The sequence below is a fragment of the Rana temporaria genome, chromosome 1 (genome assembly GCF_905171775.1).
Source record: "Rana temporaria chromosome 1, aRanTem1.1, whole genome shotgun sequence".
Classification (NCBI taxonomy): domain Eukaryota; kingdom Metazoa; phylum Chordata; class Amphibia; order Anura; family Ranidae; genus Rana; species Rana temporaria.
The window spans coordinates 285,194,257-285,213,755 of record NC_053489.1 but is presented as its reverse complement, the minus strand read 5'-3'; the positions used below and the strand labels follow the sequence as shown (position 1 = coordinate 285,213,755).

Here is a 19,499-nt window from a genome sequence, read left to right as displayed (position 1 = left end):
TAGGACTGTCACTCGCTTCAGATAGGGATTGCGCTTTAGTGATCCCTGCTATACAAGACTGCAGACAGTGTTTAGAGACCTGACAACAGATGGGGAGACAATTTGCTGTATTGATATATACACTAGTGAGAGAAGAATGCCCCTGCTCGAGAAGTAAACGCTCCTGAATGGTGTGTGTTTACTTGGCAATTGTCAGATCTACAGTTCAGAACTCAGAGTGAGGTCTCAGGAGCTGTAAAATGTCAACATTATCACTTAGCAATTCCCTTAATTGTATCCTCTATAATAGCCTTCATTGTTCAGTGTTTTCATGTTAGATACAAACCCTCCACATTTGTCTATGTTTAAGTGATTCACTTGACATAGATTAATAAGGTGTCATGGTCTGTGAAGATTTTACACCATTAAAATTGCTGTGAGGCACTAAAATACTGAGCCTAAACTAACAAAATGAACGATCCTCTTCCCCAACACTGTGCTTGAGGCAGAAGTTAATGTGAATTTTAACGTGCTCTCCAGAGGGCTTTACTCATGAAAAGGGCATGAGAAAGCCAGGATAATAGAACATCCAGTAACCTTAGTAGGTGTTCATAGCAATTTAGAATAAGCTGCAAGTGTAGCTTTTGGTATTCAAGTAAGAGAATGTTAGATGATCATATTTTTTTTTTTTTTCAAAATTCCATTTGATAAAGCTATATCAAATGTTGGTCTACTATTAGGCCAAAAGTCTGCTTACTACAGAATAGTTCAGAATTGGTTTAAGTCTTTTAGTGACGCAGGAACAGGAGAAAAGGACCAAAGTGTATGGCAGGGTATTTGACACACTTACAGAAGTGTATGGGATGTTGACAACTTTGTATGCAGGTTCTGCTCTTCGAGAATATTTTAGGAAGAAGCAACTGGACAGACAGTTATAAACAATGTTTGTTTGCAGGGTCTGCTTTGCATTTTTTTTTTTAATTGGCACAGAGTTTTTAGTTTTTTTAAACGTTATAGGGGGACACTATGGTGCAATTTCATTAGGTGTACTGATCAATGAAATTCCACCCTTGCTGTTAAATTCTTCATTTATATTTTAATACTAAAATGCAGCATAGAATTAGACTTTCACATCATAACAGCAGCAGTAAATGGAAAATCGAGAACTTCAGCATGGAGCAGTCCATCTTCACATGGTTGCATTGCAGTAACACTTGCCGCTCATAGTATAGGTTCACTTTAGGAGGAGATTGAGAATAAATTCTAGACAGAAGATAAACACTGGGATTTATTTACTAAAGACAAATAGGCTGTTCACTTTGGAAGGAAAATTACACTTAAGGGAATTTCCCTAGAGGTTAGTAAATGAGGTAAAGCTCTGCCAACATCCAATTATGGACAAGTAAAAAAAGATGAATTTTGACTTGCCCATCAAATCCATATTTTGGAGTACAATGCAGGACACAGGCAGAGTATTCACAGACCCGGGAATATAGGCTGATAACTTCAGGCGATTGGACACTGGTAAGCTTTTAAGGACATGCCTCCCATGATGCGAAAAGAACCAGACTGAAGTTCAAAGAAAGCACAGGGTGTGGCAAAGGAGGCCAAATCCAAGATACACCTTGAAGAAAAGTTTTGACAAGGGAAAGCGAGGCTCAAGGCTTTTGAAAAAGAATAGACAAGGTCAAAACTTTTTTTTTTTTTAGGAGTGCTTAAGTCTAAGTTCTGATCAAGTCCTTATTGTATGAAGTATACTACCTTCAAGGGTGCAGCGTTCTCCTTAAGTGCGTTAAGTGCATAGATTAGTTAATATATAAAGTTCATCAGTAATCAAGATAATATTAATAAAATACAATAACTATTATTATATACACAAAATTATAAATCAAAAAGGAGTCCATATTTCAGTGCCAGTTCATAAGCATATATAAAATCTGTGAATCATGTAATCTCATACACCAAACACAATACTGTGTGCATCGACCTTTGTTCACCATGGTGCCCTTCATTCTACCTAAGGGTGTCTTCTCACCTGCTTGGGTGAACCCCCCCACCTAAAAAAGGAGGTCAGTATGCGACTTTGCAGTATAAAAGTGGCACCGCATCCACTGACCGATCAAATCCAGTCCTCCATTCTCAGCATAGTATATGCAAGAGGAAAGAGGGGGAAAAAAAATAGTGCAGATCACCCATACAATATATTTATTAAGAGTAAAAATACCACTCACAATTCAGAAGTCAAAATACAGGCATATTTTAGTACAATCCTTGGCTTGCATATCTCCACTTGGCTCCGTCCAGCATGATTACGTTACAACCCACCTCACATGGTCTAGGCCTTGTATGAAGGCCAGAATGTGAGGCACAGAGACTGAAGTACCTGTGCTCATACCAAGCAAAGAAGGTTTTCCAGGTACAATAGTAGATATTTCTGTAAGTGGCTTTACTTTTCTTTTAGCAAAGTAGGAATGACAGATTTCAAGACTCCTCTGTACCCCAAGGCCTCGGCTTAAACAGCAATGCTGTTAAAGACAGTGACTGAGAAGTGGCCTTGAATACAGGGCCCTGATCTGGCCTTTTGGGAAGAGGTCTTGGGTCCTCCATCTGACATAGGTTAAATATGTCAGTGAAGAGGCCATTCCACTTGGTCCAGGTGGGGATAGTTGAGGCAATCCACCTTCCAGTTGGCTACTCCAGGGTTTTGGACAGTAGAGATTACTGGACAGTGTTTCTTTGTCCTAGAGATGATCTGGCTTGCCAGCTTGGTAGCAGATGTAGGACACCCTGATTGATTGTCCTTTTGAAGGGTGGGTCCTGTGTTGTAGAGCCATCCTTAATGCTTGGAGCTCCAGTATGTTGATGGGGAACTTGTCTTCCATGATCCTGGACTGCGAGGTACTGGTACACTCCTCATCAACTCTAAAGACTGCCTTAATCAGTTTCTGGTGATATTCAAAGAAATACTTGCCCATTGTTAAGGCTGCACTGGAAATTCACCAAGCTACGAAACTCCTTACTTGGCTGAACAAAAAGATGGGTAGATCAAGAGAAGGAACCCACTTGTTCCATGGCAGCAAGATGTTTTTTTGGAAAGGGCTTGAACGAGACCCAGAAATCTCATGGAGAATCTCAATGGAGGGACATTTATTTGACCTTAAATCCTGAAGAGCTTTATTCTCTGGAAGGAAGACTTTTACCTGGAATGTGTCTAGGATCCAACCCAATTATATGTATTATAAGTGAAGATCAAATGCATCCACCCACAGGTCTGGGATGCCTGGAGACCAAGAAATAAGCTAATTTTAACAGACACTCCCCACTCTTACAACTGAGGACACCCCTTCATTTGGAAGAGGGTTTTGTGCATCTGACTTATGCCAAAAGGAAGGGTTGAACTTTTTGAAATTGAAGCCCGAGTAGACACTGGTTTCTAGCTGTCAAGTTAAATCGTTCAGGAGAGGTTGAACGCCCCGTGTACATGAAGCCTTACAGATCACTGTTTAGTAAAATCTAGAGCTCAGCAATGATTTTCAGAGATAACAAATCTTTTCTAGATTAAGCCAATCGTAATTTGCCCATTCTATTTGGTCATGAATGAGAAATTATGTTTTAGATTCAGCAGGTCTCTTCATACCCAAAGGGGCATGATAAGACAGTGGAGATTCCAGTGCAACAAAAGTGCAGCATTTTGCGCAAAATTCATTTGCAAATCCACATTAACGAACATTATGTGAAGCCCTAAAGTCTGGTGTATAGGAACCTCAGGGTGAGACATCTTCTGTGACCTCCTCTAACACTACCTCAGGGTCCTTTTCATTCTCTTCCATGTCTTCCTCTACGCAAGTCGGCTCCAGACTTGCCTGCCCTAGAAGACACAGTGGAGCTGGAGAAGGAGCCTGCCATTTTGGAGCACTGGACAGCGATGGCCGTATTAAAGCCACTAATTGTCTCATGAATTGTGACATAGTTGTAGAAAAGTCAGCTTTAGCCAGGTAGGCTGCTTATAGAGTACCTGAGAAAGATGTAGAGACCAGTCTTCCTTCAATTAAAGTAAAGCATAGTCACTCTGAGGTTGAATGTTGTGCAAGCCTTTTGCAGAGTAAATGTTTGCCTGAGCCATTGCTCTTTGGCCTGGTTTACGCCACAACTATGGATAAGGGCATTTGCCTGTGGGGTACTTTCATGGTGCAGAATACAGGGCAAGGTACAGTATCTCACTAAAGTGAGTACATCCCTCACATGTTTGTAAATATTTTATTCTATGTTTTCATGTGACAACACCGAAGAAATTACACTTTGCTAAAATGCAAAGTAGTGAGTGTAGAGCGTGCGTTCGGCGCATGCATGATTCTTCATCAGATTGTGTGCTCCTCCCCACTCCCTCTCCATCCAGAAGTGACATGTCCAGCCGCCCCTGAGCCGATTCTGAGAACCAGGAAGAGTTGGGAGCCACCAGCGCAGCCGGGAACATCAGCTGTCTCTTCACCTGCGAGCCTACCACCTTCCCCCAGGAGTAGATGAACCTCTCATACCTTCCCACATGTGCTGTGATCTCTACGATCTTGTGATTTCCAAATTGTTTGTCCTATATTACAAAATGATTTAACATTGCTGCACTTAGATGGTGCTGCTCTCTTTTGTGTTTTACTGCCTCCAGAGCCCCTTCTAGCTTGTTATGAGCCGCCAGCCATCCACAGTTAGCCTGTGACCACCAACACACCTTGTGCTGCATTTGAACTTTCATACATGGACTCCCCGCTATAGAGAGCCGTTGAATTTTCCATTCTCTCCATCAAGCTGACAGAGCACACTTGAGCATATGTAAATAATATTTCAGTGGCAACCTGTGAACTCCATGCCCAAGAGAGTGAAGGAAGTTAAGGAAAAAAAAAAATGAGGATTTGTCAGTGTCCAATCACCTAAGAATTCCAGTCTAACTCAGGGAACGATTGGATATTCAGCCTGTGTTCTGTACAATTAAGATATGTTGTTTTGTTTATTTTTATACTTTACTATGTATTGGGTAGTCTCACAAAGTGTAATCTCACAACCATAGCCAAGTTCTGGGGAAAATCCCTTGCAAAGTGAACAGTCTGTTTGCTCTTAGTAAATCAATCCCAGGGCCCTGGTCTTTAGGCTCTTGATGGAGATCCAAGGTGCATACATAAGGCTGTTCTGTGAACAAGAGTCACTCTTCCAGTGATATGCTGAGCACAACATACACTATTAAGGACACATGGAAACCAGAGTACAGGCCAAAACAAGGTTTTCTTCTGACATGTTTAACTGTTGCCATAATTGAACAGACTGAGCGTTATACAACATGTGTACTTTTGCTAGGGTTAATATATATATATATATATATATATATATATATATATATATATATATATATATATATATATATATATATATATATATATATATATATATATATATATATATATATATATATATATATATATATATATATATATATAAAATATAAAACACACACACACCATACTAGTAACTTGCAGAAAGATTTTAATGAAAACATCTTTCAAGTAAACCATGGTGCAAAGAAACACAATTTAAAAACGCTTCCAGTCAGATCCATAATTATAAACACTATAAAATATCAGTGATATAAAAGTATAAAAAAAATACAGTTTACAGCACATACAAAACCACCCAAAAAAAAAAATCACAACTGTAAAACCTATCTTTACAAAACAGTCATAAAAAGCATTCATGACTATATACAACTAAAAAGGTGCATTGGCATTAGGGCTTTGATTTTAGGCTTTCCCTCTGTAATAAAACAGTAATTTGATTTACGCTGGATAACAGTGTAATTGCCATAAATTAAATAAGTTAGTTCACATTTTTTGCTTAACCCTTAAGGCATATATTAATTTAATGTGCGTTTAAAGCTTTTTTCAAGAGGTCCACATCTTTCCTTTTACTTGTGCTGACTCTTCGACACTCATATGCTTCCTGCTGTAGAGGGATATAGCTCTCTATTAGTCCCAAGCCCTGTCCTGCAGGACTCTTGAATAGTCTTGTCCAGGATGGTTTAAACTTCCCACTAAATCCTAAGAAGGCAATGCTACCTGAAAAAAAAAAAGAAAAAACACAAAAAGTAGGCTTAAGGTAACTAAAAGCGGTATTAAACCCCAAAACAAAATTGTAATATATTGCAGTTTAAGAATCCTTAGATGCCATGGCAGCAGCATGATCAGTCTCAGGGAAGCTTAGTTTTAGACTAGCAAATTTAAAATGGACAGCAACCGTTTTTTTCCCTTTTTGGATAAAGGTTTTACATAAATGAATAAAAGCCAACAACTGTAAGCAACCCTGTCAGTGATAAATGGTTTGTCTCAGCCCTCTAATGCTTTGTCTGAACAGCTTGCTCTATTTCAAATAAGTAGAAAAATATCAGGCTTACTGGATCACAAAGTGAAAAAGAGGAAAAAAAGCCCAAAAATGGAAACTTATTCAGACACTATGTACAAGAATGGGTACGATGAAATTTAGTAAATGTTTACTTTTTAGGTTGAATACCTATTTAAAGTGTAACCAACAAAAACATCTTATTTAATGGTGTTGGGAAGAGTTAAAATCCATCACGTTACTTTTTTGCTGTCTGTGTGCCTCCTGGGAGCAGATTCCTTCTAAAGTCTAACATGGTCAATTGGGCCTAGAGGTGAGGGGAAATCTTTTGGTGACAGGAACAATAATTAAAATAAATAGATTTAAGATAGATATATATATATATATATATATATATATATATATATATATATATATATATATATATATATATATATATATATATATATATTTATCTCTGTATACTGGATAGGGTTATTTCCTTTAGATTTATGTGGTTATTGGGACAAAAAGTGAGCAGAAATTAATCATATCTGAAGCTTTAAAAACAAAGGTCTCCATTTACTCTTCTCCATTCCATTGCGTTAATTTAAACATAAGTTACTGCATTAGCACATTGCAGTTTTAATAAATTGAATGGCACCTCAGCAAAATAAGGCAATGCACCTCTAATGCAGCACAACGTACTGTAAATACTTTACTTTGTTGTGGGGTGTGGCTTTTTTTGTCTGTTCTTTTGCACTGGTTGACTATTAATGGCATGCCAAGGAGCAATGGGGTCCATGGACATTGTGATAGTACAGTTCCCTGTCCTGGTAATGGTCGCCCAGGACTCTCCAATAGGCAGGAATCTCCAATCCTGGGACCGGGTTTTGGAAACAGCCAGGAGTCTGGCTGGTTGATTGAACAGGTGGGTCCTGGGCTTATAGTAGAATCAAGACCAGTGTTCTGGACTCCACCCTCCCGAGGAGTCCAGGCAAGCAAGGGAGAAGCATGCATGTCTGCATGGTATAGAGAGAGGACCCAAAGCTGTGGGCTGAGCAGCACAGAAGCTGAGAGAAGGTACAGTGATTGTACAGGTACTTTTGTACGTGGCCAAGAGGGCTGAAGTGTAAGCCTAGGGGGCTGTATTTCTGAAGAGAGCCATGTGGCTTGGCATTTTCGTTTGACCATTTCTTTATTGCTGTAGAAACTTGAAACCCCCTGTGTGGGAATTTTGAATGGACGTTTTTCTTTCTTTTAATAAAAGTGGGTCAACAAACCCTTAAAAAGCACAACTGGCGTGGACTCTGCTGCTCACTGGTATGCTCTACCCAGATGCTAAATCACCCCAACATTACAATTGGTGCTCGAATGCGGGCATGGACTGAAGATCCTTGCAAATACCAGTGAGCTATTGCCAGAAACTGCATAATCTGTGTGTGTGCAGGTGAGGAGAACCTGCAAGAGAAAGGTGATTAGCTTTAAAGAGACAGTGCTCTAATTTGTTGCTGAACTGTGCAAATTTTTTTTGGGAGTGATTGTGAGTATGGGGCGATCAAGATGCCAAAAAGAAGCAAGGATGGCTGAGATGATAGATAGAGCTCTGAGGCTGGAGGGGTTGTTACCGCCTGATCGAACCCCATACATACCCGAACAGAGTTTTCCAAGGGAAAAGAGGGCTGCTGTTGTCCCTAGCAACCCTGGTGCAATGAGTGCACAGATGGCTAATGTGGAGCATCCACCAGCGTTTGAATCTGCAGTGGATTGGTGCAAGCGACACCTGGCAGGATTGGACCAAGCTAAAGTGGAAGCGAAGCCAACCTTTGATAAAAAGAGACATCTGCCAAATGTCCATGCCTGGGAGAGGGATGTTGTTGCCCCTGGCAACACTGCTGCAGTTAAACCAGCAGCTGTTGTAAAAATTGTGAAAGTGACACAGCTTGGGACAGGGTCCAGCAGATACAGTGTGGGAAACCCTGACAAGACAGCAAACCAAGTGCGCTGTTTGCGGTGCAGCGAGTGGGGGCATGCAGTCTCCAAGTGTCCTTTGTCCCTGGCTCCAATGCAAAGCTACCTAGCAAAACAAAGGTCTGCGAATCCTATGTTATGTGCCAGAAGAGAGGCTGACCAAAAGCCAGGACGGAGAGTGGTTGCCCATAGCAACACAGAGGAGACCAGTCGGGCTGTCTGTGGACCATGGGGTGTGCTTGCCTGCAAGGGTCGTGACAAGTGGCTTCCGAAGGAGCCAATACAGCATGTTGGAGAGAACCAGCAAAGCTCTGCAGGGAGAGTGCGATCTCCCATGACAACAAGAGTGGAAGTTGTGCCTGGAGAGAAGAGCTGCAGGAGAGATTTGCCTCAACGTCCCCACAAAAAGCCCTGTGCGTTCTTGCCAGCTGGGAATCGCCAGGAGAGAAACGCACTGGAGAAAAGTCGTCCTGTTCCATGTCTGGAATGTGGCCAGCTGGGGCACGAAATATTGTCTTGCCCTAGATTCTGGGGTGCACCTGGAGGTAATGATGTTGAGCCAGTTTCCTGTAAAAATATATTTACCGTCACCCCTGGCAACAAGGAGGAGTTTTCTGTTGTGTCTGCAGGGGGTGCGATTTCATCCTGTGGCCACCAGGGGGAGTTGGCCAGTAAATGTGTGGCTGAGGACTGTTTAAGACAACGTACTCAAATGAAGATGGTGATCCCAACTACTGCGGTGGGTAAGACTGTCTTTAATGAAATGATGTCTGGGACTGCTGATTGCAGGTATAAAAGAACTGGTTACGAGACTGTCCATGATGATGTGAGAGTGACCCCAGTTAGTGGGGCCACTAAATGTGTGCTTGAAGATTACTTCTCCCTACAAAGTGGGAATGCAGGGGTTAAAGTCCAAACAGAACCTGTATTGATGACTAAAAGTGTTGTGTCTAATGTCTGCCAGTCTCACGTAGGCAGTGGGCTAGGACAGCCGGCAAAAACGAAAAATGCTATAAGTGTTATTGTTAATGAAAAGTTTGCTGCTGTTGGAAAAACCCCAGGTTTTTTCAGAGCAAAAGCTGTTGTCACAAATGGGCCGTTGCCTGTAGCAACTGATGGTAAGACCGCACAGTTGTCCCCAGAAATCTCCAGGGAACTTCATGTATTGAAGTCGGAGGTTGCCATGGACAACTGGTATGTCACTCTGGTGGGACAGAGTGGAACTGTACCGTATAATGGTAATGTGTTAGTGCAAGCTGCTAGTACTAAAAATGTGCAGGTAAATGGTGGGTTAAAACATGTGAAAAATGCAAAGGTGTGTGAGGCTTATGAAGCGCCGCCCGAGCAAGGTGGTGGTGGTTGTGGTGTATTGCAACCTGTGGTGCTAGAACATGTGTTACCAAAGTCTGCCATGATTTGTAATTTGGGTAATGAATCTGCAACTAAACCCATCTGTTCTAATGTGTGTCCTTGGGCGGATGGATCAGGGCTAAGGAGCGCCCATGAATGGAGCACAGCTACGACAGATTGGGATAGTTGGGGTAAAAATCTAATGTCCCTGATAGATGAGGCTTTCATGCATAAAAGTAAGGTGGACAAAGTTTCTGCTGTGCCAGCAGGAGGGATGGCAGAACAGCTTATACCTGAGGGCGCGGTGGCTGCTGCAGGGGTTAACCCTCGTGAGAAATATGGACCACATAAGGGCGAGCACACAGCAGACACTTTGTCCGCAACCTACAAAAATGATGCTGACGTGGCGTGTCAAAGTGATGTTGTCAATGGTAATGTGAAGTAGTTCATTGGTGCTGAACCTGAGAAGTTGAGTGTGAGTCAAGCACCTGGCAGCGCTCTGGTAGAGCACCAGGCTGTGGTCGTCTCCAGCTGGGAGAAGGTTTCATTAAACCTTGCAACCTCTCGCGTCTCAGCAATTGAGTCTGTCTGCATTCCCAGTGTCAGGAAAGTCCCCAGGAAGGATTTCAATCCGAAGCCAAGGGTATGCTTTCTAACAAAAGTGTTAAAGGAGATGCTTACACTTTGGGATGTACAGCCAGTCTATACTGGGGTGTCTCCACCACAGTCAGACAGTCTGGTACTGCGGAGTACCATTAGGTGGACCCCTGAGTGGCAGGTGGTACAGCACAAAGGAAGACAAGACAAAAATGATTTATGACTGTATTACTAGTGTTAAAAGTTGCCTCTAGGTATGCTGATGGTTTACTTCCTGTACAAGAGGTTTATGGGAGAGGCTTTGGCGAAAAGAAAGTGTCTGAGGTTTCACCACCTAACAGCCAGGTAGAAGGCATTTCTGCTGCTATGGTTCAAGATAGTACTGGTCAGTTGTCGGTGAAGGGCGTGTATGCTGTACCAGTGGTACCATCACATGAGATGGAAGGGCCAAGTGTGGACCAGAAAGCAGCAGAAATCCTAACTGGGGCCCAACCGAAGGTGGTTAAAGAGACTGGGGTCCCCAGTCCAATGTTTGGTTTAGGTGACAAACAGATAAGTGCAGTACAAATTGTATGTGGATCAGAAGAGAACTTGTCTCTTCAGGTGGATAAAAATACAAATGGCATCAGAACAAGTCAAGTGGTAGGACAGCTGCCTGCAGAGAGGGTGAACCCCGGGGAGGTGACGTCCTCTGAGGTTCCCGTGGGTGATGGCAACCCTCTGGTATGTGTGCCCTCTGCAGACTCTGCCCTAGCAAATACTGAGAAAAAAGGCATTGGTGACTTTTGCAACATTGAGAGGTGTAAAGTTGGTTTGAATATGTATATCAATGATGAACCAAATAATTTGTTAAAGGTACATGACAGTGTGGTGTCCAAAGGTATTGGGAAACCTGGGAACCTGAAGCGTGGAGGCAGAAGGGTTGGTAGAAAGACCAGGGGTGCCCTGTTTAAATTTCAAAAGAGGAAGTGCTTATGGAACCCCAAAAGAAGAGGGAGAAGGCTGAGTGTAGGGAAATATAGCTGGTTAAGATCCAGGGTGGGATGTACCTGGAAGCGCACCCGGAAAAAAGGTTGGGCCTATGTGGCTGACAGCCAGCACAGAGGTGTCCCAACCATGATGATGGGTGCTGGTGTTCCTCCCTCTGGATCGAAACAAAGGGGGGGGGTATGTGATAGTCCAGTTCCCTGTCCTGGTAATGGTCGCCTAGGACTCTCAAATAGGCAGGAATCTCCAATCCTGGGACCGGGTTTTGGAAACAGCCAGGAGTCTGGCTGGTTGATTGAACAGGTGGGTCCTGGGCTTATAGTAGAATCAAGACCAGTGTTCTGGACTCCACCCTCCCGAGGAGTCCAGGCAAGCAAGGGAGAAGCATGCATGTCTGCATGGAATAGAGAGAGGACCCAAAGCTGTGGGCTGAGCAGCACAGAAGCTGAGAGAAGGTACAGTGATTGTACAGGTACTTTGGTACGTGGCCAAGAGGGCTGAAGTGTAAGCCTAGGGGGCTGTATTTCTGAAGAGAGCCATGTGGCTTGGCATTTTCGTTTGACCATTTCTTTATTGCTGTAGAAACTTGAAACCCCCTGTGTGGGAATTTTGGATGGACGTTTTTCTTTCTTTTAATAAAAGTGGGTCAACAAACCCTTAAAAAGCACAACTGGCGTGGACTCTGCTGCTCACTGGTATGCTCTACCCAGATGCTAAATCACCCCAACATTACAACATTTAGCTAAAAACTTTTTGACCATGGACATTTAGCTAAAAAAGGTTTTCTTTTTTTTCTTTAGATGGTGGGTAAATCTTATATAAAGCCTAATGTTAGTTAAACTAAAACGTAGGCACAGAAGTCATCTTCCAATGAATGAAAAGTCATCTATGAACAAAGGCTGGGCGAATGAAGGAGATGTGCCTCTTTAATTCATAGAGGTCTGTAGACAAATACTTCTTTGCAACGTTTTAGGTGCCACAATTAACCTCGTTATTCAAAAATACAAATCATAAAAAAAAAAATCAAATGATTATTTATAAAATCATCACTGTGTAAAACAAAAAATCTACAGGCTCCTCAAATTGGTGTATTAGACAAAATGTACTTATTTTTAGAGATTATAGGCATTTGTTTTTGTTTTTTTAGCAGGCTCAACAATCCTTTCCCAGCCATTGCCAAACCATATAGCCATTTCCAAAGGAAAAAATTACAATGCTTGCAGTTGGTTGGTGGTAGGTCTGATGCGTTACACAAAGCTGATTTGTATATTTATTTTTTATTCAATCCTGTATTAATAAATGAATAATAAACAATGAGCTTTTTTTTTAGGAGAGTATTTTTGAGTAATGGGATTAATTGTAGCCCCTAAAAAAGGCCTGTAGAATAGGTATTTGTTTATGAACCAGTAAGATGGGATGTGGTGCTTGGACTGGAATCACTGTTAATTACATTAAATGCTCCTTCCTTCATGGATTGTGTTTCATTCATGGAAACTATACAATACAGCTTCTATGAATAGGGGAGGGGGTTGCAAATGGTGTGCAGAGTTTTGAGAATTCTTTTTGGACTGGTATTGTTTGATTATAGTGTCGTCTCAATGGGAGCAAAGAATGAACAAATGAGAAAATCATAAATATTCCAAAAAGTGGTCTTATTTTCATTTTTTATGCAAACCTGTCATGATAACAATTCAGGGTATGCCATTGCTGGTAAGTAGGCTATCCTCAGTATCACCTGAGACAAATGTGCGCCAATCAGAACACCTGGCCTCAAAATGTTAAAGGTAAAATTGGGATGTGCCAACTGCTGGCATTTTGTAGCTCTTGGATCTGGAGCATTAAAATGAAGATCTTAATCTTTTCCTGTCCACCTGGGATTTTTTAAATGTTCCTGTACACCTTTGCATGTTCCAGTTTCTGCAACTGCATTCCCTTACAATACAAATACAATTAAAGCAGCATGGAGAGTAGGAGGAGCAGAACTCCCTTTAATGGCCACAGCAGCTGTGCAGACCAGAATTCAAGTGCAGAAATCTCAAAATAAAGTATTGGAGAGGTTTAGGAAACGTTCAGGACTCATTTACACCAAAATAAGACAATTGTATTTACACGAGTTTGTAAAGTTTATGTGCATTCCGGTGTGAAAAAAAGCAGCATGCTGCATTTTAAGTGCTTATGAAAGCAATAGTATAGCCAAGGTTCATTGAAATACATTACTTTTGCTTGCATATGTATTCATACTGTGTTTAAAAACATAGTATAGTTTAATGCTTCAGCATCTACCAAAAAGTCCTCACTAGAGTACTGTGCAGTCAGTTCCTTAAATTGCTATGCTCTCTATTAGGTACAGTGAAAAGACAGTGCCAATCTGAATACAGCAAGACAGTCAGGTTTCAGGCGGATTACATTTCAGCAATGTGCATTTTTAAATATTTCAACAGTACTGGGTTGGGGGTATTGACATTTTTAATTAACGTGTTCAAAATACAAATTCATGTTCAAGACTTAGGCACCATGCCCCTCAAGATAAACTTAAAATTGTCCTGAAAAGATCGAAGCAGAAATATCCTACTGTGATAAGCTTGTGGCCAGAGACTAGAATAATCATTAGCAGCTGGTAATGTGGAAATGGCCACCTGCTACACGTTTCTACATGCTTTTTGAAGCACAGCTCCCTTTTCAGATATTTCTCATAGCATATGATAATAGCTAGTAAAATTGTTCTTGTGGCACAATAAGAAAGGGAAGATTTAAAAAGTTAACCTTGTTTGGCACCTAACACTTACAATCCCCCTGTGTGGGCTAATTTGTTGGCCCAATTTTTATCATGAAATGATGGAGTCTATGGTCCAATGTAAAGCTCTTGAACAGCTGAGGCCTTTCTACGTGGGTGTTTGGTATTTTATAACCAGTAATGTTACAAACAGGCCCCTTTTCATTCTGGTAGTTTTTATTGATATTCGTTTTAAAAGTTTAGAGCCCTGCTCGGATCAAACACAACTCACCTTTGATCTGAAGAAGTGGCGGTTTGGCTGTTCCAAGAATATGCAATTGCTGTGCAAGATTTTTGAAATCTGAAACCTTTCCCCTTGATGCCAAAACAACTACTGATCTATAAAATGGAATTGGAAAAAAAAAAAAAAAAAAAACAACACACATGAAAAAATATTTTCATACACTAGAAGAATACCAAATAATGATAGTATTGCATGTAATATTTAATCACAGGAGTTTAAAGGGCAACTCCACTTTTTTGGGAAAAATAGCAAATACAAAAACATAGTATATATAATTGCTACACAAGTCTTATTGTAATTGAATGTTATTAAAAATCACTTTACCTTTTCAATCTGCAGGGCTGTAATTTTCTGTAAAACGCAATGCAATATGGCAACCTGGGGGAGTTCTGTACACAGATGGTGTACAAAACACCCCCCCCAGAAATGTATTTGCTTGCATGATTGGCTAACTGTTTTTGTGAAGGGAGACAACCCTAGCCCCTGCAAGCAAGGATGACTTCATAGGCTGCTGCAAGAGAAAATGAGCCTTCCCGATATATGAAACCTGGGGTATCAGTCTGATAGGACTGATAGAACAATTTGTTGCCAGGATTGCCTCAACCAAATGGTTTGCCGTCTCCCTGGTTGACCCAGGTGGTCTTGGTCCACGTTGGAACCAATGACAGGATATATGGGAGGTGGAGGCTCCTTAAGAAGCAATTTAAAGAACTAGGCTGCAAAGTTGAAGGGAAGGATTCCAATGTGATATTCTCTGAAAATATATTATTTAAAAGAGGTAGTAAAGGGTATTGGGCAGGTAGAGGCTACAGGTTGTGTAGCATCACCATCCAATAGTAATAAGGCAGATTTTGTCCAGTTCATTTGCAGTCCGAAAAAGTCACTGAATTTACTAATGGTTTCAGTGCCGATCCTGACCTCCCTGGGGCCCTAAGCAAAATTACATGTCACATTAAAAGTTGAGAAGTGGGGGGGTGGGCTGCCGAAAATGACATGTCACATTAAAGTTGAGAAGCGGGGGGAGGGGGTGTTTTGTTTTGCTGTTGGAAATGACATCTTACATTAAAGTGAGACGCGGGGGCGCTGACTTCTTACCTCTTCTCCCATGCAGCCAGCGAGTTGAGAAGCGGATTGAGGGGGCCGAAAATTACTTCTCACCAAGCAGGGCCTCTAGTAATTTGGGGGGCCCTAAGTGGCTTGCATAGTGAGCCTATAGGGCGCATCGGCCCTGAATGGTTGTCATAGTCTCCTGCAAGGAAATATCAGTATCACCCAACATGAGCAGGGTAAAAATTGGGATCTGCCAACTGCTGGCATTTTGTAGCTCTTGGATCTGGAGCATTAAAATGAAGATCTTAATCTTTTCCTGTCCACCTGGGATTTTTAAATGTTCCTGTACACCTTTGCACGTTCCAGTTTCTGCAACTGCATTCCCTTACAATACAAATACAATTAAAGCAGCATGGAGAGTAGGAGGAGCAGAACTCCTTTTAGCCACTTAAGCCCCGGACCAATATGCAGCCTAAAGAACCCAAGGGGTTTTTACAGTTCGGGACTGCGTCGCTTTAACAGACAATTGCGCGGTCGTGCGACATGGCTTCCAAACAAAATTGGCGTCCTTTTTTCCCCACAAATAGAGCTTTCTTTTGGTGGTATTTGATGACCTCTGCGGTTTTTATTTTTTGCGCTATAAACAAAAATAGAGCGACAATTTTGAAAAAAATGCAATATTTTTTACTTTTTGCTATAATAAATATCCCCCAAAAACATATATAACATTTTTTTTCCCCTCAGTTTAGGCCGATACGTGTTCTACCTATTTTTGGTAAAAAAAAATAAAAAAATCGCAATAATCATTTATCGGTTGGTTTGCGCAAAATTTATAGCGTTTACAAAATAGGGGATAGTTTTATTGCATTTTTATTTATTTTTTTACTACTAATGGCGGCGATCAGCGATTTTTTTCGTGACTGTGACATTATGGCGGACACTTCGGACAATTTTGACACATTTTTGGGACCATTGTAATTTTCACAGCAAAAAATGCATTTAAATTGCATTCTTTATTATGAAAATGACAGTTGCAGTTTGGGAGTTAAACACAGGGGGCGCTGTAACATTTAGTGTTCACTTAGTGTTTGTTTACTACTGTAGGGGGGTGTGGCTGTAGGACTGACATCATCGATAGAGTCTCCCCTATAAAAGGGATCACTCGATCGATGCGCCGCCATAGTGAAGCACGGGGAAGCCGTGTTTACACACAGCTCTCCCCGTTCTTCAGTTCCGGGGAGCGATCGTGACGGAGCGGCTATAAACAAATAGCTGCGCCGTCGTCCCGGATCGCTCCCCCAGGCTTACCGACCGCCGCATGTAGCGGGGGGGGGGGGGGGGGTCCCGATCGGACCCCCCACCCACGTCAAGCAGAGCACGTACAGGTATGTTGATGTGCCTGTCCGTGCCATTCTGCTGACGTATATCTACATGAGGAGGTCGGCAAGTGGTTAATGGCCACAGCAGCTGTGCAGACCAGAATTCAAGTGCAGAAATCTCAAAATAGAGTATTGGAGAGGTTTAGGAAACGTTCAGGACTCATTTACACCAAAATAAGACAATTGTATTTACACGAGTTTGTAAAGTTTATGTGCATTCTGGTGTGAAAAAAAGCAGCATGCTGCATTTTAAGTGCATGTGAAAGCAATGATCACCTTTTCTTGCAGAGTGCCATAACAGAAGCCCACAATACTTGAATTAACCCTGATCTTAAATGGGTTGTAAAGGTAAAAAAAAAAAAATCCCCTAAATAGCTTCCTTTACCTTAGTGCAGTCCTCCTTCACTTACCTCATCCTTCGATTTTGCTTTTAAATGTCCTTATTTCTTCTGAGAAATCCTCACTTCCTGTTCTACTGTCTGCAACTACACACAGTAATGCGACACTTTCTACCTGGTGTGGAGAAAGCCTCTTGGGGGGGGGGGGGGGGGGCGAGCAGGAGGGTCAGGACACACTCTACTTTGCAGATAGAGAAAGGAGCTGTGTGTTAGTGGGCGTCCCGACACTCCTGCCTGCCCCCTCCCCCCCTTAAGAGGCTTTCTCCACACCAGGGAGAAAGTGTTGCATTACTGTGTGGAGTTACAGACAGAAGAACAGGAAGTGAAAATTTCTCAAAAGAAATAAGGACATTTAAAAGCAAAATCGAAGGATGAGGTAAGTGCACTAAGGTAAAGGAAGCTATTTAGGGTTTTTTTTTTTTTACCTTTACAACCCCTTTAATTGCCAATGAAAAAAAGGAGAGGGTGCAATGGGCATCCCTGCCTAGTCCCCCTCCTTAATGCAAAAATTATGTGACAAAGTGCCAAAGGCCCCGATAGCAGCCTGTTGACTATAAAGAAGACACACCAATGATATGCATGTAGGACCGAGCCCAAATTTTTCTAACACTGCCCACAGATAATTCCAGTCAATGCTATCAAACGCCTTTGTGGCATCTAATGATAACAAAGCCCTGTTACCTACATTGTCAGCAGCAGACTGTATATTTAGGAACAATTCCTGGTCACGATTGCAGACAGACATCGGTGAGAGCCAGCGGTGCGGGGGACGGTCTATGTGGACAGCTTTCCCCCGGATCCCTGCATACTTAGATGTGCCTCTTTTAATCATCAACCATGCGAGTTTCTAAATGTTGTACCTTCATTAAATGTAACCATATTACTACACTTAGAGGCGCCTCTCTTCTCTTATAATCTGTAGCTCCTGCTGGATTTTGCTTCTAATCCCCTTGTGGAGGCTGAAAATTGTGGATGGACATTTTATGGTTACGCAACCTATACGCATTGCTATAATCATTTTATATGGACTAAAAACTGAAGGACTTCTGAATAAATGGTTGTGGAACAAACCATTTGAGTTTCCATTATTTCTTATGGGGGAAACTCACTTTGATATACAAGTGCTTTGGATTACAAGCACGTTTCTAGGAACGAATTATGCTAGCAATCCAAGGTTTCACGGTATTTCCATGGGGATCCTCCCCAGGAACCTTACAATATGGTAAGTGGAGCCTCCAACCCCCTCCTCCGGCTTGCTGTCAGTTCGGGGAAAGATATATGTTGTAGATACAGGCCAATGTCTTCCTGGATGCAAGAAGTGTGAGGACAGTAAAGCGATTCGTAGAAACTAGCCAATTCCTGCATAATGAATTCAGGTGAGCGTACTAAGGGATAATTTAAATCACTTTGCACAGATGACTCATACCCACCCCATCCCCGGAGGCTGTAGGTCCATTTGAAAAGCTCAGCAGGACATGCGCATGGGCAATGTTGGCGCCGGGGACCTGAAGACCAGCAAAGAACCAGCCCGCATGAAGGCAGTGCTGTACCCCTGGGCTGATAAGTGTGTGTTTATTAAAAGTCAGGAGCTATATTTTGAACAAATGACCGGAGCTCCTTAAAAACTTCCAAGAGAACAAATATGTTTGCTAGAATTTGCAATAAGTGGTTTATAATGCATAACAACCTAAACATTTTGGTTTAGCAAAATTAAAAATACATTTTATTTCCTCTACACAGCAACGAATCTAGGTACCTGCAATGGCTCTTCATATTTGAATAGCACATACTTTTCCAAGCTATCCTTGGAGAAACAAAACAACATTAACAATATAACAGTTTGAATTAAAAACAGAGGTTTTAGTTGCACATCATTTGCAAATATATGTGGAAGCTACACGGCCTCGTTATCTTGCTCTAGAAGCTAGGTATAAAATTGCAATTGCGCCTGCGTAAACATAGTTACGCAGCGCAATTGCTTACTTGCCCCAGCGTAACGAGTTCTCCTGATTCAGAGAGCTTGTTACGCCGACTGCAGCCCAAGATATGCGTGGCATAAGGCTCTTATGCCCTCATATCTTAGGCTGCATTCTTACGTTGGCCGCTAGGTGGCGTTCCCGTTGTGGTCAGCGTATAGTATGCAAATTGCATACCAACGCCGATTCACAACGTTACGCGAGCCATGAGTACGCAGTTTACGTCATTTGCGTACGTCGGGTTTCGCATAAGGCTGCACATGCTAAAAGCAGGGGCAGCCAATGCTAGGGATACCCGTCGTTCCCGCGTCGCGAGGTTTGAAATTTACTATTGCGTAAGTGAATCGTGAATGGCGCTGGACGCCATTCACGTTCACTTGGAAGCAAATGACGTCCTTGCGATGTCATTTACCGCAATGCACGTCGGGAAAGTTTCCC

At 42.0% G+C, this 19,499-nt stretch overlaps 1 protein-coding gene across 1 annotated transcript in view; it reads right to left on the bottom strand.

Annotated features, from left to right (window-relative positions):
• Nucleotides 1-5,491: 5,491 nt before the first annotated feature.
• The window catches only part of CEMIP2 (cell migration inducing hyaluronidase 2), a 144,245-nt gene continuing 130,237 nt past the window's right edge, over nucleotides 5,492-19,499 (bottom strand). Inside the window, exons 23-24 of the mRNA XM_040356498.1 lie at nucleotides 14,247-14,353; nucleotides 5,492-6,077 (exon numbers count right to left, since the gene is read on the bottom strand). Of these exons, the coding sequence (XP_040212432.1) occupies nucleotides 5,881-6,077; nucleotides 14,247-14,353 (304 nt within the window). The 3' untranslated portion in view covers nucleotides 5,492-5,880. The remainder of the gene's footprint in view (nucleotides 6,078-14,246; nucleotides 14,354-19,499) is intronic.